Source organism: Pygoscelis adeliae, unplaced genomic scaffold, assembly GCF_000699105.1.
Source record: "Pygoscelis adeliae isolate BGI_AS28 unplaced genomic scaffold, ASM69910v1 Scaffold298, whole genome shotgun sequence".
NCBI lineage: Eukaryota > Metazoa > Chordata > Aves > Sphenisciformes > Spheniscidae > Pygoscelis > Pygoscelis adeliae.
The window spans coordinates 1,497,576-1,519,684 of record NW_008825303.1 but is presented as its reverse complement, the minus strand read 5'-3'; the positions used below and the strand labels follow the sequence as shown (position 1 = coordinate 1,519,684).

At 36.5% G+C, this 22,109-nt stretch overlaps 1 protein-coding gene across 1 annotated transcript in view; it reads left to right on the top strand.

Annotated features, from left to right (window-relative positions):
* VPS13C (vacuolar protein sorting 13 homolog C (S. cerevisiae)) overlaps positions 1-22,109 on the top strand; it is a 99,411-nt gene that overhangs the window by 5,324 nt on the left and 71,978 nt on the right. The window contains exons 4-18 of the mRNA XM_009330097.1: positions 70-165; positions 1,140-1,241; positions 3,727-3,789; positions 8,322-8,431; positions 9,294-9,353; positions 9,961-10,020; positions 10,783-10,863; positions 15,137-15,194; positions 15,544-15,671; positions 16,553-16,659; positions 17,342-17,513; positions 17,970-18,032; positions 19,259-19,394; positions 19,983-20,077; positions 21,932-22,074. Of these exons, the coding sequence (XP_009328372.1) occupies positions 70-165; positions 1,140-1,241; positions 3,727-3,789; positions 8,322-8,431; positions 9,294-9,353; positions 9,961-10,020; positions 10,783-10,863; positions 15,137-15,194; positions 15,544-15,671; positions 16,553-16,659; positions 17,342-17,513; positions 17,970-18,032; positions 19,259-19,394; positions 19,983-20,077; positions 21,932-22,074 (1,474 nt within the window). The remainder of the gene's footprint in view (positions 1-69; positions 166-1,139; positions 1,242-3,726; positions 3,790-8,321; positions 8,432-9,293; positions 9,354-9,960; positions 10,021-10,782; positions 10,864-15,136; positions 15,195-15,543; positions 15,672-16,552; positions 16,660-17,341; positions 17,514-17,969; positions 18,033-19,258; positions 19,395-19,982; positions 20,078-21,931; positions 22,075-22,109) is intronic.

Here is a 22,109-nt window from a genome sequence, read left to right as displayed (position 1 = left end):
CTGAGGTGTTGTTTGCACTAGGCATAGGGTAGATTTTTGTTTTGATGTAACTGTATCTGCTTTGTTTAGATAAACTTACTCTGAAGATTCCTTGGAAGAATCTGTATGGCGAGGCAGTTGTTGCGACTCTAGAAGGCTTGTATCTTCTAATAGTTCCTGGAGCAAGTATGTAAACTCTTCAACAACACAGTTAAATAACAGAAGAGAAAAACATCTAAGGGTACCGTGTAATTGAGTATATAATAGCAAGTAGTTCATGTAAGTTGCCATTTTTACATTCTGTTCCCTCAGGGAAATTTCTAGACAAATGCTGGCAAGTTAGTAGAAGAAGGGTGGGAGAAAACAGCACTTGTTGCTTTTATGGAAATCCTTCATTGTATCCGTTCCAAGTTCAATTCAACAGCCAAGTTTCCTCTCAAGTGTGCTTATCCTGAATCCACTTTTTTGACATGGTTTAGATCTTTTGGCTGTGCATGGTATAGGTCATCTGCTTCTAACTGACAACAGTTGAAAGTAGTAATGCCATTAGAACTGTTTTTAGGGAGAGGGATCAAGATCAGAGAACTTGATTAGTTTTCTCTGAAATCAGAACCTCTGGTATATTAAGAAAACTTGCAAGTTTCTAGAGTGACAAATATATGTGTAGTAGAACTTACAAACCTGCATTATATTGCACAGACCACACTTAAGGGTCTGAATTTCCACAGAAAGGTTTTCCTATGAAGTAGTGCTTAAATGTTGGTATGATCCTTTTGTGTCTTACTGTGTAGAAATAACAATTTCAGAGGCTGGATGCAGCTTTCAGCAATTAAACCTAGAATAGTCTTTCTCTCAGACAAGGTGTTGTGCAACATAATGTTGAATATGGTGTGCATTGCTGGATTATGCTTCTATATGACTTGAAATGAACTTGGTGGTGAAACACTGGACCAGGTTGCCCAGGGAGGTGGTGGATGCCCCATCCCTGGAAACATTCCAGGTCAGGTTGGACGGGGCTCTGAGCAACCTGCTCTAGTTGAAGATGTCCCTGCCCACGGCAGGGGGGTTGGACTAGATGACTTTTAGAGGTCACTTCCAACCCAAACTATTCTATGATTCTATGAAATTTAGGATTAAAGCTGTCCCAACTTGACTTACAGGCATTAAATATGATGCAGAGAAGGAAGAAAAATACTTGCAGGATAATAAACAAAAGGAATTGGCAAGAATTGAGGAAGCCTTGCAGAAAGCAGCAGAAAAAGGTACTGAGTTAATAATTGTCGTGGTTTTTTTTTTTTTAAAAAAAAAACTCCATTGGAATTTGAGGACTGTGCTATGAAAGAAAAATCCTGTTTTGTGATTGACTTAATAAATTTTGTTTTTTCAAGTGTCTAGCTAATCTTACTACAGTGCTTTGAAAAGCCTTTTTACTCTAAAGCTTGAAAGGAATGTTATTTGTTTTGTTTACCATTCATTTATCTTGTCAGCTTCCATTGGAAATGAGAATTTGATAGTCTGGTATGTCTCTTTTTTCTTTTCTTTTTTTTTTTTTTTTTAAAAAAGCTGTAGGGGAACAGGACCAAAAGTAGAAACTACATTGCATGACGCTAATGTTGTTACCTTGCTTTAGAGCTTCAGTAATAGATGTTTAATGTGTTTGAGGTGCATGTGACAGGCTGTTCTTTGCTTAAGAGCGGTAAGGTTTGTAATTTTTACAGTGGTAAGGTTTGTAAATCTTTGCTTCAACAATAATGCTTTTGTTTCAGTTTCTGCTGTCCTTTTATGATGTACTGTGTTTTGACTGGTTTGAAAAATGAGACTCTCTTGAGCAGGAAATCATTCATGACACAAGAAAACAATTGAACATGAACATAGGAAACTTTACTTAAACATTTGATCTAGGTCATTCAAAACTTTTAAACTTTCAATTACAGGTTAAAATAATTTGTCATTTCAGTCCAGTTAATCTGATTTGTGGGTTTTGGGTTTTTTGGTCATAACAAATACCTCTTAAAAAATTATGATATGAATTAGGCTTGTTTGGACAGAAACCAAGCTCGGAACCAATGACAGGTGACTACATATGGTAGAGGCAGAAGTTATTTCTGAAGTTTTTGTCTGAAGTGAGACCTGTTTCTTGGGCGGTATAATGGTTCTTAAGACGCATCTCTAGGATACCTGTAATGCTGCAAGTCATTTGCTTTGGAAAAGTTGCTGAAAATGAAATGATGCTTAGAAGACTTGGAAAAAGATAGTTTGATTGTAATCTCTTCGCTTATTTAACTTTCCAGTTACAGGACTCTCTACTGCCTTGTTCCTGTTTTGCTAGTTTGAGATGTACATTTGCAGTTTCTATTCAAACAGCAATCTGGCAATCCATTTACAGTGAAGAAAGAAGCCTTGCTTTATTTCTTGTCTTTAATATGCCAGAAAGTGTATGAGAGCTAAGACAACTTCAGTGAATGAATTTTGCGGCCATTACTTCATACTGGGGCAAAGGAATGTTCATAGAGGTTTAACCTTGGTTTTGTAGGACTTAGATACTGTAAAGCAGCAGTGTTTCAGCCATTATTCTTTGCACCAGTAGCAATGGGATGAAGGGGTAACATAACAAGAATTTTAACCTAATGCGCACTGCTTGAGGAATTCCAATTCTGGAACTTCATATTAATTAACAGTGAGTCTGTGCACCTGCGCCAATCATCTTTTTTCTTTTGAAAGAAGCTTACTACATCCAGCATTTGTAAGGCTTTTGGGGAAAAAAAAAACATAAAAATGATACCTCAGTAGCTCAACTCGTTATATAAAGAACTAGAATTAGATTTAGTCATGTTTTGCAGTTTTAAACTTTCAGCCTTGTGAAGGAAAAGCTAGAGGAACATTCAAATTTGATTATTTTAAACTGTAGTTATCCTCTCAGTCATACTGCAGCATGATCCTTATGGGTCCCTTCCAATTTGAGATATTCTGTGATCATATCTCAGTGGTAGCTATTTCTGTTTCCGGTGTTGTACTAGAATATTGTGCTCAGGAGGACTTGTGTAGTTCTTGCATGAGCAGATCCCTTGCTTTTGCTAGATACAGGACTCTTAGGACCCAAGTTGCTCTACTGCACCATAAATTTCTAAGAAATTCAGTTCTTTCTGTAGGCTTTTAAGAGCACACAATAGCTGGTGAAAATCTAGGAAATATATTGAATAAAAAGTTACCAGGGTCCATGAATTCTCAGCTGTATTTGCTTTTCTGGTTAGTACTCAACTTTACCTTAATGTGTTTAGAATCCTGATTCAGTATTTGCATTTATTTAAGAGTCTCTTAGCATAAACAGTCCTGGGGATATTTTCTTTAGACGTGCTATTCAAATATTGAGCAAAATGATCATGTCACTGTGTGGTTAGTGTAGTGTGATGGGGAAGTGGTAACAAGCTCTGCTGACACAAGCTGACAAAACATCATCTTCTGTTTCCTAAGCTATTAAAATCTGTCAGTATCAAAACTCCGTATATGGAGACCAAAGCTTGCAGCTCTTGTCTTTTGCTCGTTATAAATAAAATGAAAATTGCATAACTTGCCTACGTAGCTAATCTTTGAAACTAGCTATTCTGAAGTGCCTCTGGCTGTCAGATACTGTAATGGAAATGCTAACATGTCATACGAGTTTTATAAACTTAACTTTAAATCAGGAGCTGATTTCCTTCTTTAAAACAAAATGCATTTTTTTGGTTATTTGCTGCCATGTGGATCAAGGCACTCATTCTCAAGATTCCTTGTATGGGTTGGAGAGTCTGATTTACAAGGACACCAAGCCTGGTGGGTATGCATGGTTACATTTTACACATGCATGATGGGTATGCAGCTTACGTGTTTAAAAACACACACCCCTGCCCCTCCCCAAAGCAGCCAAATGTAGAAATGAGAAAATAATACTTGTTTGGTAAGCATCCATGTATTGGTGGTTATAGATGGTATTATTATAGATATTATATCTATTATTATATATTAATATAAATATATTATTATATACAACATTAATATATTAATATAATAATTATCTCTATTATATCTATAATAACTATCTATTATTATAGATGTTAAGTCTTTAAACATAAGATTTTAATGACCGTGGAGTCAAGTGGAAATTTGCAATGACTAGTCCTGTCTTAATTGAGTGGCTGTTCAAGAAGACTAAGAGACCATTTAGAAAGATTTCCAGCCATGTCGAGCTCAAGAATGTCATAAAATGCTGACAACTTTCTACTGTAGTTTTAAAACACTATCTTCAGGTGTTTTGAGAATAGAGGGTAATTACCCTTACTTAAGTGTCTGGGCTTAATATACTGGAAGTGCAGGCTGTCTTGAAACCGTGGACAGGCAACATGAACCATAGCAGATTGAAGGCGTTTAGCATGCTTTTCCCTGGTTCTGTTTATTTGGATTGCTCTCAAGTTAGGCAGGAAACAGTTTCCTTTGAAATTCAGAGGAACTGTTGTTATGTTGTACCTGCTGTATTTTTATCATCTTGAACCAGATTTTCAGAAATTTATTCTTAGCCAAAATTACTTAGTGGGCTTTTATCTGAGTGCAGGTTTAGAATGAGCTTAAAACCATACGTTTAGTTTCTCCATAGTAATGGAGGCGGGTAATCAAGAGGAAAATCAGGTTCCGTTAGTTTTGTCATAAATGGGACTGAAAGCCTGAGAACTACAAATTCAGTAGTAAGTGAAGGAAGCTGTATTTTAAAAATACCATTTATCAGGGATTACTTGTACTGCTAAAAGGAACTATCCAAGAGAAAAACATTGTTTCTATTTGGCATAGTTTTTCCTTTTTAGGGTTATTTGTAGGGTGATCACCTTACCTGCAAGACAGGTTGAAATCTTGGCAGGCACTTTCTCCTCCTTTGTTTGAAAAAGCATGCAAATTACATACAAATAAAGTTGTTCCCCAGAGTTAAATACACTGTTGCACTTGCTTCCTTCTTGCTTTAGTGGGATACACCCTTCTCCTGCCACAACTAAAGTTAAGCACAGGCAGCCCTGTTGCTAAGTTCTTTTCCCCTATATGGCCAGAGAGGGGAAGGAAACAGTGCAAGTCACCGAACTAGTTTTCTTTAGAAATGTGGAAAAGTACGAGCATGAATTTAATTCATGAAATGGTTGTGATTGTGTGGGTCATAATTTGTGTGTAAATGATAGAATTTATTTCATATAAAGCTTTTAAAGAGTATTTTTGTATGCTTTTTTGCAGTTACTGGTATCGTTCTTTCAGATCGCTTTCATACCATACTGTTTATTAGCATGAGAATCATATTGAAAAGTGCTCTTTGGGTTTCTACGTACATCTTAAATATCTTAACTTGGAAGTTATGCCCTTGTATGGTAGAAGCCTCTTCTGGATTTAAACTTCCATGGTTTTTCTTCCCTGCAATTATGCCTTTGCCTGAGGTCATTAAGTAAAAAACAAACACTTGGATTACAGAAAAACTTATTCACCAGAGTTTCTAATAAGCAGTCATGGCTCTGTTTTTAGCTCTCTTGTACATAAGTGATCTGGAATTACGTTATGCAATACAGTCATGAAGAAGTCTGGGTATGTATTTGCTGAGAAGCCTGGTGGTTATTTGTAATTCCTTGAACTCTTGAGATGTTACATAAGGAATATATGAAAGTTGAATTAAATGCTTTGACCTTACAATTGGCAGGACCATTGATCCAGTAGAAATTTGGATACTTAATCTAAAGTTTTTACTGGCTGCTTAGTTTACTTGGGCTTTGAACTTCAATGACTTATTTAAAAAAAAAAAAAGGGGGGTTTTTTGGGGCAGAAAGCAAGGCTTCAGTTGCTTCCCTGAAAGTGAATTTAGGTATACATAAATTATGAGAAACAAGGCTCTGTGCTATGAGAAGTAGCTGATTGCTTCCTTAACAGATCTGAAATTCTCTAAAAGCTTTTAATGAGACCTTACTAAGGCATTCTCCTTTAAGACAAGCTAAACTTTCTTCCATCTTTTCTTATGCTCTCTTACATTTCTGCTTTACTAACTTGAATTTTATCCTTTTCCCAAAAAATTGCTTGCACTGAAAAAGGACGTAAGCGTAAAAAGTATAAAAAGCATTTTAAGAGACCCTTTAAAGGTCATGATCACTCAAAAGGTGGGTAAAAGTTATGGCTTTTAACTTTTTTAAAATACTTTTTTTTTCTTTCTGTTTGGATTAGTTTTTCTTAGTCTTGAAAATACATCCACTGATACCTTTTTTTCCTCCTGTTTGAAAGAGAGGATGTAAATTGGAGAGGGCTCTTTTTTGCTGTTTATGCATTCTCTGGATCCAATAAGACTGAAGAGAGTCCATGTTTCTCTCTACTTGGATAGCGGTGCCTGTTTCTTCAACCTGAGCTATCTGTAGCATTTCCAACAAAAATGTACACGTTTGGTAGGCTGATTAGTGACACTTTACTATGACTGTTGGAAAAACTGCATGTGGAAGAGGTATCTGTTCGTCTGATTTCTGTAATATTCCAGTAACAGCTATGTAAAGTAAATATGATACTGTACTGATGATATAGCAGTAAACAGTCTTTTTCAGCACCTTTTAGCTTCTGTTCTAAATAGCTAGCATAGTATTATGACTGATATTTTGACAGCAATGAAACTGATATTTTTCCCCAAGAGGATAATCATTGTCTGTAAGTACCAAACCATACAGGCCTTCAGTATTAGCACGTGACTTAAGAATGGGTTGCCATATCCCATGCGGTTGTATTGTTACGTATTTGATCTTGGAGGAAGCTGCAGCATAGACTTATAACTGGAGTAAAACCTTTGTGGGGACCCTAGGTAAGCTTTGTAAGGAATCAAGCTTTTATTGCTGCTGGTAGCTGCATCTGGCTAGAAAAATGTTAATGGGTTGCCTGCTTGCACCTGAAGGTCCTGAAGCTTCAATAAGCACTTCTGCCCTTTTTTTTCTATATCAGTATTGTGTTGGTTTCTGTTAATAGGGAGTGGGAATTGTGAAGAAATGATTAATAGGAGGAAATGCGAGTTGCATGTAGACGTGGTAAAATGTTTTGGTTTCTTCTGAGTTCCTGACTAATTTTTTTTTACTTGAAATCAAGTGCTCTTGACTAAAATAGCGTTATATCATGTTCAATAGTGGCCTTTTCATTTTTAAAGGAATCTCCTGAACCTCTCTTAGAGTTTAAAAAAAAAAAATTATTCTAATTTTTATAGCAAGATGTACAAAGTTACATATCTGTGGTGTTCAGCATGCATTGCATATTTAAAAAGTTACAAACAGTTAAAGTAAGCTGAGAAGTCAAACTCAGAGTGCAACCCTAAACTTAGTCCAAACCTGTAGTCCTTATTTCTCTCTACTTGGATAGCCATGACTGTCTCTTCAACTTGAGCTATCTGTAGCATTTCCAACAAAAATGTACAAGCTTGGTAGGCTGATTAGTGGCATTCACTGGGATAGCCACTTTGTAAGGTGGATACTGAATAAGACAAGGTAGCCTGTAAAGATAGCAAGAGAACAAGCAGCTCATGGAGCCGTATTTTAGGTAAAATGTTAAGAAGCTCAGTCTGAGATAATACTTTTAGAGTTATTTCATTAAATAATAAGAGATTGTAAATATTCCTCCCTGCCTCGGCATGCGTATGTTTGCCTTGGGTAGAATGCTGAACTTCTGTGGGTATGCAACTTCTGCTACCCTATCTTGTTCAGCATAAGTTCAAGTATCACTACGTGGCATAGCAAAGTCTGATATGGACCTAGCTTAAATGGTCACGGTATAAGTCTAGTATGGAAGAAATGAAATACTTCAGAGTATCTGTTCGTTTTCAGTTATGGTATGCCAGCTTTTTAACTTTCTCAGGCAGTATTGTATGAAAGGCTCTAATGTACTGGTCTCTTGTTGTGCAAGGATGATCTTTACCTGCTTATGCAAGGGTATTTTGTGCTAAATTACACTGTCTTACCTGTTTGCTTGTTGAAACCCCTAGTTAATTGCTGAGGGACTCTTAAGAGAGCACCTTTTACCTTGGAAGGCATGGGGAGAAGTATATTAAACAAGAACTTGCTGTAAGCTAAACTGTTTTGACTGAAACTTAGACATAAATTTTCTTATGGTTGTGTTGTGCACACACAGCTAACATCACATCTTCAGAATATGGATGCACAGAAAAGGAAAAAATGCAAATATGTAATCTAAATAAGTGAAAACTTAAATGTTAAGTATTCACGTTAGAGTAACATTAAATTTACATTAGTATAGCTGTTGGTGTGGTTAAACTGAAGATGCAACTACTACACTGAATGGTGACATTTTTTAAATTATTGTTTTAGACAAACCGAAGGAGGAGAAGAAAGATACTTTCTTAGAAAAGCTCGCAACTCAAGTTATAAAAAATGTGCAAGTCAAAATCACAGGCATTCATGTTAAATACGAAGATGATGTAAGTATCTGGAACATAATCTCTTCATTTTAAATTGGACTCCAGTGCAGTCATGGATGTCTAGTCCACAGAGAGAAACTGTTACCTGCCGCCTTGAAAAAGTTGCTGTGGTTTATTCTGCACTGTTTCCTCTGCACCTCTTCAAATAAAGTACCTCAGATATGACTGAAAGCCAGAAATATTTTGGATATGTGAAATAGATAGTCTCTCTTTTGCCTTTTCCAGTGGTGCCTTGCTCAGTAAATGTGGATGATGGCTGTTCATCATATGTTAGTGTGTGCAGTTGATGTCCAGAACTTTTCAGTGTCCTGGGTGAAGTCCAGAATGGCAGAAACTGGGTGGGTTACAGATGAGTCAGAAGGCAAATAGCTGAAAACACTTAATTGATAAATGAGAAGGCTTATATGAACCAAACTTAGTATTATTCTAGCCTGCTTTCGGCTTCCTTTAGGAAAATGATAAAGCAGTTTGTGGTGAGATAATTGAATGTAAAAGAAAAGCATTGGATATAGAGTATTTCTCAAACCTGTTTTAGGACTATTTTCAGAGACACTAAATTTAACAAGGTGGGAGGAATGGAAGTCATAAAATGATATAGCTGACTGAGATATGGTACTCTGTAGTTCTTGATTCTTTCCTGAAGATTTTAGAAGCCAAATGGAAATTTTTGGCTTGAATTGAAGTCCTAAGTCTTTACGCTACAGCCATATTAGTTTAGGGGGTTCCAAGAATGCTTGAGCTAGAATAATTAAGTAAAGGAAGATCCTCGAAACAGCTCAGGATTTCAGTCGACTTTAATTAAATGATACATCTCTGTTTGCAGCAAGAGAAATAAATAGCTGTTATTTTTCTATTTTTGTAGATCACAGATCCGCAGTGTCCGATTTCCTTGGGAATGACGCTGGGCGAGCTTAGTTTACTGGTAATGTGTGTGTTGCATGCATGTTCTTATGTTTTTGATTTACTTGTCTTTGGAGTAGCAGAAAGGAAAAGTAACGTATTAAGATGATATAATGAAAGTATGCATACAGCTGGAAGCAAAGACAATCTTTTATTCATGCAACTAGTACTTGAAGTCTGTGCAAGTAGAAGGGAAGACAATTGAGGAACATCACACTTTCCGAGAGTAGTGCTTTGTTCTTATGATCTGAGTGATCTTTAAAACTGAATATGTTTACTTTCATAGGGCAGGTTATTTCCAGGCCTAATAAATAAATTAGGGCAAACATTACATCATGATGATAAAGAATGTGGTATTTTGCCAGGCCTTTTGAGAAATGGGGGGAGAAAATTTCAGCTAACCCCTGTTTTCCTTAGATGTTAAGGATCTTATGGGTAGGATAAGGAGTTGAAAATAAACTGACAAATTTTATATTGGATTTTGACTTGTGTGAATGCAATCTAGAGAAACCGGCTTCTGTAATCAGGTAGCACCAAAATGATGCATTCTGTGCTTGAAAGTATAGGATAAAACTGCAAATGTGTTAAATAAGATGCACAGAATGATTTTTATCACTTTGAACTTTTAGACAACAAATGAGAATTGGACACCTTCTATTCTGAACGAAGCTGCAAAAATAATATACAAGGTAATGTGTGTGTTTGTTTTTTTTTCTCCCTATACAAGTGAAGAGGGCAACTGATCTTGGAGAGAAATAATCTGGGGTTCTAAATAAAAATTAGAAAAATAGTTTGCCTTGCAAATTCTTCTGTTTTCCTTAATTTTGCTGTGTGTTTAAACAGAAGTAGAGCACAAATAACTGGCTTTATGTAAGGCGTAACTTTCAACTCCATGGTTTAAATGATTTCCCTTAAATGCAAACAGTGATCCCCTCATTAAATGCATTATCCAGCAAGTCTGTGTGGTAGCTATGATTTCAAATATGTTGTCAAATTGCCATTTCCTACTCTAGTTTGTATGCCTAACGTAATTGGGATTCTGGTAGCTAAGCAGTCTCTCTGTTCTGCCTACCCCCCAACCCCATGCTGAAAGGAGTATGCAAAGATCTAAGAAATTATAGGAATGATTTATATATATATAAAGGAAGGGTTTAATAGTCCTGGCTTCTTTGTTAGGCCAGATGTTGATTTTGTGCACCCTTGCCCCTGCAATCCAGAGTCGCATTTAACAGATGTGCATGAACTTGTGTGCTTTAAGAACTTGCTTTTTAGCAAATCAATTTTCACTTCAAAAATAGTATTATAAGATTAAATACATCTCAATGCTAATAGTGGATTTGCTGTCTAGTCTGCTTTCATTTGTTTTCTGTTACCACAAATGGAAAGCTAAGTTCATAGAATGGGTTGAATACTGACTATGGAATCTGTTGAATGTTTTCTTTCCTGCGCAGCTTTTGTGCCTGGACAGCCTCAGTGCTTATTGGAACATACACAGCAAAATGTATTATCATGGCTCCCGTGAACAAATACTGGTAACGTAGAAGAAAATGCGTACTATATTCTATAGCTGTTGTAGTATTCAAAACTACACCATACTAACTTCCACCCCACTCCTCACGCTTATGGCCAACTGTATTCTGATACCAGGGTCATATGTTAATCCATTGCACCATTAATAGCTAGTATTTTTTTTGTGACCTTCATGTTATCAGCCCCTATAGGATTTAGAAATGGTCAGAAACTGCGTCTGTAAAATCAAGTTCTATTGGCATGTTCATCTCGACTTCATGCTGTTTACCCAGTACTCTTTACTAAATATCTGGGCTATATGAGCTATTGCATAGCCACTGTAATGAAAAAGGCAATATTGAGATAGTAAACGAGCATAGAATTAATAAAAATTCAGAATATTAGATCTTTATCGGAGCAGGAACTTACATCACGTTATCAAGATTACCTAAGCTGCATGGCTGAAATTAACCAATAGAGTGAAGCCAGATAGAAGAACAAGATGTTAAAACAAAAAGGGTTTTTTGCTTTTTAATAAACCAAAGCTTAGGTAGGTAGGTATCCATTGTCAGACCTAAATAAAGAAACAAAACATTGCAGAGGGGCGAATGTAGTAGTTCTTTAAGATAGCAACCCTTATTATGGGAAGTAGCTTTGGCAAAATTTTAAAGAGCTTTAGTAGAATAAGTTATATGGATGGGTGAACGAGTATGCTATGCTTGACAGACAGGAGAGGGTCAGAGCTTTAAATGTGGAATGAGCAGTAGGGCTGAATAATGAAGACTTTTGAAAACGAGGTTGGGTGGAACATAATTAAGATAGACTGTATGGAAAAGATGATGCTGGAAATACTTTTTTCCAACTTGATGAAGCTAACTCAGGTCGTGTAGAGACTAGAGAAATTGATGATGGTGCTCCAGTGCAGAAGATGAGAGGCAGCATGAGGGCAGTGAGGGTAAATCAAGACAGAACGAGAGGCAGATATTTTAAAATGGTAATTACAGGGAAAGAATAAAATCAAATTGGGAGGGGGGGGGGGGGGGGGGGGGAGGGAGGGGCAGGCGGCACTTCCTGGAGGCTATGTGTAGTTTTTTCTGATTCATTCATGTTTTGAGTTGCTGTTAGCTAGATGAGTAGTGGAATACTGCAACTTGTAATATTCTAGGTGTGTGAAGTACTTGTTTTGCTTTCATTTCATTGCTGTGTTATCCTCTGAGTCCTACTTTCCCAGAAGAGGAACTGGGAACTTTGGCAGTGTGAATAGGGCAGTTATATAGACATAAATTGTGGCTGAGGGCACACATCCTGTTCCTGTACAACAGCTGAGGACTTCCGAGTTGCAAAAGCATCATTACTGTTAAGAAGTTTATTTCAGATGGCCACTTCATTCATGTGGTTAAAAGAGCTCATTTTTAGGTAATGAGAAACAGTTAGTTGTTCTACTGAGCTTTTGGGTAGTACATTACTTTCAGAACCTAAGATACTCAGTGAACTTTAGAACCGATTATGAAAACAAGTCACTTCGCTTGGAATAGCAGACATATAATTACTGTTGTTAGTTTGTCTGAATCTCATTTCATTTTACTGCGGAGAAGATCATGTGTGCAGTGTATGCTCTCTGTATATCTGTGTTCCATTTCTGGTGTGAATAGGTGCTCTCTGTGCCAAAATGGTGCAGTTTTTGATCCATTATGTTTATAAAGGTTATACAGGTGTTCTGTGTGTCCTTGTACAATACTACTTGTTTCCTTTTTTTCTTTTGTGCCCATCTTTTACAGGTATCATTATTTTTGTTTTATTCTCTCCTTAACAAAATATACGCTTAACCTGGTGACCTTGGTACTAGCATGGAAGGCTGAATCAAAACTGTGAAGTGTTTAAAACCAGCCAGTCATTTAATGTTCTTTTGAATCTTGTCTGTTACGTGGAACTTGAGACCTAAGTCCTTTTATTTTTGTTCTGGTTCCCCTTGTAGGGTACTGTTTATTGTCTCAAAATTGGGGTGTAAATTCATTGTATGTAGAAGATACTATGAATATGTTGATTTTTCTTCCTGTCTACAGTCTCTTGCTTTGTTCTTTAAAGAGCTGAATTTCCTCAGAGCTCTTCCAGTTCTGCCTTTTTAGTTTAGCAGAAACGCTTACGTATTTTTAAGAATAGCCAAGTTACTTTAGCTATGGGAGTCTTCAGAATTACCTGTCTGGGTATTTTCTCTGTTGTATCTCAGTCTGAAGTGAAATGTAAATGCAAACCAATACACAGTTTGAATTGACAGCAGCAAAAGTCTTAGTGCTTCAAATGTGTCATTCCAGCACCGTCAGAAAGATCCTTTGTGAGTCAGTCCTTGACGTGCTTGTGGACAGATGGCTTTGTGGGCTTACCTGACACTGTCTGGCAGCTTAGATCTCAGTCCTTTTCAAGGAGACTTCAACTTACTATCGAATAAGCTGCAAGTGAAGATGCTGGTGTGGTTTTGTTGAACTAAAGTTTTATGTATCGGGAAGTACCACTTTCTGTTCCATCATCAAGCAAGTTATTAACAGGTTCTTTCTGAAAGAATTGGGAGTTTTGCTCACTGTGACTGGAAAGTGGAGTTGCTTGTTTCCAAAACCTGTGGCATGTCCTGCAAGTAAACTGTTCTTTGAGTGCTGAGGCAGAGCAATTCCAGTGTGCAAATAGTATCCAGTATTCTCACCACCTATTAACTTGAAGCATCTCACCACTTGCAGTTTTTCCAGTTCTTGAAATCCGTAGCAATTTTGGTGCTGTATACTAGTATCACTTTGCATACTGGCATCGTCTCCATTATTTGGATTTTTTGCATCTTTTGACTGTTTGATTACTTCTGTTAGTTTAAATTTGTCATTTGACACAACACAATGTGTCTTTGTGTCCTTGTGCCTAAAAGGGGAAGAGAGGGAGAGCAGGAATAAGCTCAGAACATATCTGAGAAGATTTGAAGAAGCACAGGGGAAGAATGGAATTCATCATGGGCATAAGATTACTTGTGTAAAACTTCTCTCCTACTTGTTAAGTCCTCTCTGCTTTAGAATTTTAAAACCAGTACAGGAACTGAACAAATAGCAAATAATATGTCTTTTTTAGTAACATTATGTGTATTAAATACCTGAATACATTTTATATGTAATTTTTAGTGTAGCTTTCCTGGAAAGCTAGATCTTCCATCCAGACAGGCTGTTTTGGTCTTAATTTTAAGCAGCATTATCAGGAAATCAGATTTATCGTAGTAGCTAATTGGTCTATGTTGTAGTAAGAATAAACTGTGTAATCTGCAGCAATCTGTTACTTTCGTACAATAGTCTTTGTATTTAAATAACATGAGTATATGGCTGGTTGTGAGATTAGCTGTTTTATACTTAATCTCATTGAAATTTAGCTTTTATTAATATAGATCAGCAGACAGGAAATAAGTTGAAATACAAATATTTTTAATGAGGAAGTGTCTCTTTTATAAAATACGAAACAGTTTTTAAATAAGGAATCGGGAAAAGGATTAGGTTGAAGAAATTTGTAGTTACAAAATATTTTCCTTGTAAAAACAACTCTTAATATTCATAGCCTTCATAAACTATAATGGAAACAAGCACTTCATCTGCTTTCATGTAATAGCTAATATGTACATCTTCCCAAAAGCAGGTCTCCTGCCTTAACTGATTGTGCCATTGCAATTCTGAAACTAGATAAAATGTTTGGGCATGAATCTAGCATTCTCAATAAATTGCCGAAGAATTGTAGCATCAGACAGACCTCATTTTGAATTAAGACTCTGTTCTAGCGTGATATTTCTCAGGCCTCTTGGGCTGTTCTGTTATTTCCCTAACTTCTTTCTGTCTCTAATTCCTCTCATACCTGCAGAATACCAGATGGCTCAAGTTGCCTCCTTATGTGCTAAAGATGAGGAAGGATAGAATGTGAATAAATGGTACCTTCAAGGAGTTTAAAAACAAATGCTTGATCTATGATGCTGCATGTTTGAATGTACACGAGCTGTATGTTTCAAAATTAACACACATTAGTTGTTATTGCAAGATTTAGACAGAAATTGAATAAAAACCGTACTAGCCTTCCACTTGATGAGAGAAACTTAGAATTCTTTTTAATCTGGTGTATTTAAACCCTTCACTCAAGTGCTTTTGCTATATTAGCTTTCCCATTTAGGGCAAGGAGGCCCTTGCAAAATACATGTGAACTTAAGTTGGTCTACTCAAAGCTTAGAGAACTGTAAACAAGTAATGCTCTTCAGAAATCGCTAGACAGTATCATATTCCTTTACAGGATCAGCTGAAAAGAGGAATTCCATCTAGTGGTAACCAGCCTCAAGACTACCAGTATAGTAAGTAAGCTAGGAATGAGTGAACATAAACTGTTCTGAGCATGTTAGTATACAACAGCCTGACCTGATAATGCAGGCATGCCCATACTAACTTTATTTTACAAAAACCTAAACATAATAGAACATATTAGAGCTTGTATGCTTTTTGACTACTGCTGGGCTATCTTAATTTTTTGCAAGAATTGCATCCTGATTCTGTGGATCTTGAGCCCACACGTTATCAGTACAAAGTGGTTGATGTTTCAGGCAGTGGAAATAAGTACTTTAAGATCGCTTCCCGTACTTTAAGATCGCTTCCCATACTTCAATTGTAAACATAAAATTAATCTCAATTTTTCTATCTTTTAAGTTTTTAGACCAGTATCAGCCTCTGCAAGACTGTATATCAACCCATATGCAGAAGTAGAACTAAAAACTCCCAAGCTTGATTGTAATGTAGAAGTACAGAGAATTGTCATTGAATTCACTAAGCCGCAGGTAAGTTGGCTTGGTATCTGTTATCACCTATTTCAGAGTTTGTGATGAACTGTAGGATTTTTTTTGTTGGAAAACATTCTTTGGGAATTTTCTGCTTGTATGCAAGTAGACTGTCCAAACTGTTTAGCAGTAACTGTGGAAAAAGCGTAGGATCATTTTCTCTTTGCGTAACAGTCACTTCCTGGTGCTAGATCCTGACACTCTGACCCTGTTATCTGGGGACCATCAGATCTGTATTCAGCCCTTCCAACAGCATTCCTTTCACATACAGAATGGAGTTGTTCTTATGAGCAGCCCTTATCTTATAAAACTATAAGCCAACATTATAACTGCAGAGATGCCAAGATAGAAGCAAGGGTGGGAATGAATGGAGTATAGTGGCTTTGGCAACAAAGCCTGCTAAAGTATCAAGGAACTCATTTAGATAGCTCCCCGGCAATGTTAGTGTTTTCCTTTAGTCAGTGATAATTTAGTTAGTTTGCTAGATAGCTTTTTAGCTCTTATTGATGTCAGAGTGTAATCTGAGTTCAGAACAGTACCAATAAGGTTAACTAATGCAAAGGCAGTTCTGAAATTGGGGAAACTGTGTATTGACAAATGAAGGGAATACGGTTGGTTTGAGAAAACCTGAGACTTTGTGCTGAGCAGGCTAGCAGAAATACAAATTATTTTTGTTCTTCAAGGAAGCCGGAAGTTTGTATGGTGGTGTCCTTTGAGAGCAATGGGTATAGTTGGTCTACTTTTACATACTAATGAAAATGCATAGGCTTAAATTTCTGTATAGGTTGCAGAATACTGAAGACCATGGTGTACTTGTACTTTAAGTACTGCGTGCAACAAAATCTGAACCTTGGCTAAGAAACTTGGTTTTCTGTGTTTAGTACCTCAGCATGATAGACCTTCTGGAGTCCATAGATTACATGGTTCGCAATGCGCCATACAGAAGATTTAGACCAAATGTCTCTCTCCATAAAAATGCCAGACAATGGTAAGCTGTATGTACGTTCGTGCATTCTTTGGGAGATGCTGGAGTCCTCTCCAGTCTTTTCATTCTCCTTTGTGATTAAATGTAGTTTTAAAAGTAGATTGCATATATCATTATGACTTTCACAGAACTTTGCTTAGCCAAGTAGAAAAGGCTGGCAGAAGAGAACATGTGAAAGAATCAAGTGATGAAAACCTGACTTGCAAAGCCAACCCTGGTCCCCAAAATCTCTGAACAAAATGCCGATGTTCTCTCTAGAGGTTAGAATATAATTCTAGAAAGACTAATGAAAAAAATTAGCAAATGTATTATAAGGGAAACATGTATGGCAACTGTAATTTTTTGAAGTTTTAAGCTGATACACATTTTTGTGGATTTTTTGAAGTACTAACTGATGCTGATTATCAAAGTGCTTAAGTGTACTTAGTTCTGTTACAGACCAAATTTGCAAACATGCAGAAGTCAATAGAGAATGCAGATTTATAGTTCTTCAGGCATTAAATATTAGCCCTCAGTCCATTTCTCAGAAGTGATGTTGAAACCATTTAACATTTTTATAAACAAAGTTACTCAAATGACAAGTGGTAAATGAAGTGTTTGCATATTAATAAACTACCTCTGCAACTTTTAAGTTGTAATGCACAAATGAAACGGGAAGTTGCTTACAAGTGTGGAATTGTTGTAGGTGGAAATATGCAGGTAATAGTGTTCTTGAAGTTCACATCAAAAGACATACTCGAATGTGGTCATGGAGTAACATAAAACAACATAGGCAGCTTCTGAAGAGTTACAAAAATATGTACAAGAACAAGCTGACACAGAGTAAACTGTCAGAAGAAACACAGAGGCAAATTCAGGTATGTGTTTTCTCTTTGGAGAAAGTATGTTTTGGTCCCTTTATTAAATAATTCTTTAAATATACACGACAGTAATCAAGGTTGTTGGTTTTACAAGAGCACAAGAGTTCTGTGGAAATACCATTTTAATCTGAAGTTCAGTGTAACCTGTTGTGGAAAGAAAGAAAAGACTAGTAAAGTGCCGTTTAAATAAACCCTTTTCGGTTGCGGATTAATGAACTTGGATGCATTTAAGGAAGTGCAAGATTAATCTATTTAAAAAAAAAAAAATTAGACTGCCTAACATCAGGTTTCATCTTCTAGTGAACTTCTGGGGGAGGTATACCCTTGAAAGAAAGGAGCAGGTCTAGAAAGAAATTGGAGTGTAAATACGAAGCAGCTGGTAGAGAATTTGTAGTGGTGAGCCTTTCCTAAATGTGTTTTAGAGGCAAATGATTTCATCATACATTTTTACAGGACCTAGAAAGAAAGCTCGATGTCTTCAATATAATCTTAGCAAGACAACAAGCACAAGTTGAGGTAAGAAACAATTTTTGTTCAATAATATTGTAACACTTTGAATTGGATGGTTTTGTCATGATAGTATCTTGAAAAAAATTGTGCTGATGAGTATGATAGGATAGGGAGGTGGGAAGGCAAGTTTCCTATCCTTTCAGGACAAGAATAAATCAATTTCCAAACTGGAAGCCAGTTCCAAAAACCTACCAGTTTTGGTAGGCTTGGGTGTGCATAGTGTTACTGCTACCCACTTTGTACCATTCAGGAAATTGTTTAAGGGTGGTGATTTAATGATTCTTTTCTTCCTTTGACTTCTGTTATTTCAAGACTGGCTCTGCAGCTGTTCAAGATCAAGCAGGTACAGCTGTTCCCATGCTACCTACACCTTTAGATACTCTCTTTTTAGGGGACAGCCAATCTAATTAAAAGACAACTCTGAGAGAATTGTTAAAAGGTAGATGAAGTCTCAAGCTGCATTTGATTTTGGAAATAATTTGTGACACTTAACAAGGAGTGGTATGTTGTAACATTATGAGAAGTGTTGTATCTGCAGTTAAGATCAAAAACACCTAGCACACTGAGGGCAAGCTCAGAATAGTCATCTTGAGAAGCACGCTACTGGTAGCTACTCTCCTAACATGAAAATTAACCTCTGTAGTTGCATCATGTAATTACTGTTTATGCCAATGTAGCCTCAGTGTTTGTCTACACATCCAGAATGTATGTAAAATGAAGATGGAAAAAATAATAATGAAGTTTCTTATTTTTGAGATGTTTGTGATCAGACCTTGATTTTTAAAATGCAAGGTGAAAGCCTGAGTACAAATTAAAAGTTCTAAATACATGTAATGGTACAGGATCAGTCTTAAGGTTTGTTACTACTAGATTTAAGGAATGTAATTGCTTCTTGTATCCTCTTAAATACTGTCTTCTCATGTGGTTCCTGCCTTTTTGTAGTCTAAATGCTAGTGAAATGTGTAGAAAAAGGCTGTCCAAAGTAAAAATAACACGTGCTTGTTTGCACACACACGCGTGTGTGTGCACATACACACACACACATATGTCCCCCACCCCGATCTCTTTTTGCTTCTGTCTGGTGAGTCAAAGTGCTCTTAATCCCTTGTGGGGTGGTGTTGCTGTTCATCAGTTAAATGCCTGTTCAACATGCATACATACATGCATTATTTACAGAAAAACAAAATATATAGTAATTCTATTAATTATGTATTTTAATGTCTGGTTTGTAGACAATAAGGTCGGGACAAAAACTACTGAAGAAGAAAACCACAGAAGTAGAAAAAAAAGGCGGAGGATGGTTTGGTGGTTTCTGGGGTAAAAGAGAATCTAGGAAAAAGGAAGATCAAGAATCACCTGTTCCTGAAAGTAGGTGTAGACTGTAGCGCACTAACTTCTGTAGAGACTTCAAGTTTTTATATACATTAAGAAGAAAGTTACAGGATGTTTTGCTTCCTACTATGCAGAAGGAGGGAGTATGGCATAAACAGTGCAATGCAGTATTGATCCATTTTATAGTATTACTTGCTGTTAATAATTATTGAGCTGGCAAATAAGGCATACTTCTGAAATGGCCATAAGCATTTCGGAATCGTGGTAAGGAGAAGAGTATCAAGCTTATAGCTGTAGTGTAGTAGGCGACGACTGGAATACTGTATTCTGGTGACTTGCTGTCTGGACCAGAGATTTGTTCTAATAGTACTCCTCAAAGCTATTTTCGTTGTTGGGAATTATGGGTACTCTTGTAATATAAATTACATTGATTTCTGTGCTACGTATGTAATGCCATATATGAAGACTGCTTCTGTGTAAATTATTTTAATATGGAACTTAGTGCAATGTGAAGAATCAAAAAAATGTGTCAGCAGAACTTAAGTACCATAGAAAACAAATGGGAGGAAAAATGCTTATTGTAACTAATTAAAGTGCAAGTTTTTGTGGGTTTTTGGTTTTTAGCTATTGATGAACTAATGACACCAGAAGAGAAAGCTAAGCTTTTTACTGCTATAGGATACAGTGACAGCTCCCATCACCTTTCCTTACCAAAGCAGGTGAGCAACTTCTTATGGGAATGGTTTAAAAGAAAAAAACAAAAACAAACAACAAAAAACCAACCAAACAAAAAAACCTCTTTCTGATGCATGTTAGCCTTAAGCAGTAGAATGTGTGTCAGTGCAAGTCAAATCTATGTTGAATGTACAAAGAAGGTTTTTAAAAAAAATTATTCAGAAAATACAAAGAATGGCTAATGTTTTCTTTGGTGTTCTTCTGCCTTGTGCACTACCCTAATCTGGAGTGATTTAGAAGTAACAGAAACTGAATGATAGACACCTATTTGCAACTTGGAAGAGAATTAAAAAAGCCAACTGTAAATGAAAAAAGATTCCATGTTAGCTTTTTCATTGCATCTATTTCTTGCTGCCTTTTGTGGTGAAAACTAAATTAGTCTGTATGGTCTTTTTGGTTTGGTGTTTTTTTTTTGTTTTTTGGGTTTTTTTTAAATCCAAAGTCCGTTTGACTCTGATAATTGAATAGTTGTTTATATAAAGGTGAACATTAGCATGTGATTATTTCCTGTTTGACCCAATGTTTATAACTTTCAGTGATGCTTTTATTAGAAGGATCATGTTACATTTCTATTAAAATGTTTGTCCTAATGATTAATATTAGGAAATTTCAGTTGTAGTACTTTTTTTTTCTACTACACAAAGGAAAGCATAAAATTAAAAAACATTTTTGTGACAGATATTTTTTGGCTCGTTAAGCAAAGGAATAAAAGCTAGAACTTTACAGGTATAGTATTCTGGAGGGGACTTATAGGAAGAAAGCTAGAAAGTAGGCAACTAAGAAAACGTGAAATGGTAAGGTTTCTCTCAGTATACTTATTTTCTGTGGGCGCTATTACATTGTTGTTGTAAATCTTAACGTGACTGGTGGTTCTGCTTTAAGTTGCTCATCACTTACAGAAGGACTTTTTATGTTAAGACTATTTCCTTCAAGGAGGGTGTTGTCTTTTCTCCCAACAGGCCTCCCAACACTCCCAACTTTCCAACCTTGTATCTTTTTGTTAAATTTAATTATAAGCTTACATGTGCCTCACACAGGGAAGTTCAGAATTTTGAGTGGCAACATGGAGGCCTGGGCACTATTGTGTGAACTTGTGTTCCTGTCAAATTGAAAAGAGCAGAGCAGCAGCAAGTGTCTCTTACTCACAAAGAAGAGACACAGCCCAAACAGGGCCCTGTACTGGTGCTTTTTTTTTCTTTGTGTTTCACACTTTCCTTGCTTACCTGTGTAGAAAAACTTCCATTTTTTTAATTCAGACAAATTAGGTGTAAAGGTGCTTTCATCTCTGTCAGTACCCTGAAGAAAGGTGCAGGCTTCAAATTCAGATAGGAAGTATTATTTGATTCTTCTTAAGCTGCTGATTGACACGGTCATAAAATGGTGCGTGTGTCAGGAAGCCAAAACCCTTTCTTGACAAAGTCAAGAGATGACACTCAGCAGCAAGAACAACAAAGGCATATATGCAGTGTCTTCTAAAATGTAGCTATTTGTTGGGATTATGATGATTTTGTTCATTGATCTTGCTAGCTCTCTGCAGAGTGTAGTTTAGCTACGCTTGCTTGCACAGTTTAAAGGAGCTTCCCTGAACCCTGAAAAGTGATACAGACTATATCTGCTCTGCATTTGTTGAAATACACTGTTTTATGTTAAAGAAATGACTGATAAGGGTTGAAAAAAAGTAAAGACTCTCCACTTCCTACATAGGGATGTGTTTCTTACCTTGGTTGACTGGAATATCTAACAAAATGTGGTATTTAAAGCTTTGTTGAAATTAGGAGTTCTGAAAAATTGTTCATATCAAGATGACTAATTTTAATTTTCTCTGTCCTTCTCACTAGTATGTTGCCCATGTTGTGACACTGAAGCTGTTAAGCACTTCTCTTACAATTAAAGAAGACAAGAATGTGGCAGAAACTCTTAAAGTACAGATAATTGATCTGAGTACCAAAATATCACAGCGCCCAGGAGCACAAGCCATTAAGTTTTTGGATTGGTATCTTCTTTTTGTAGAAACAT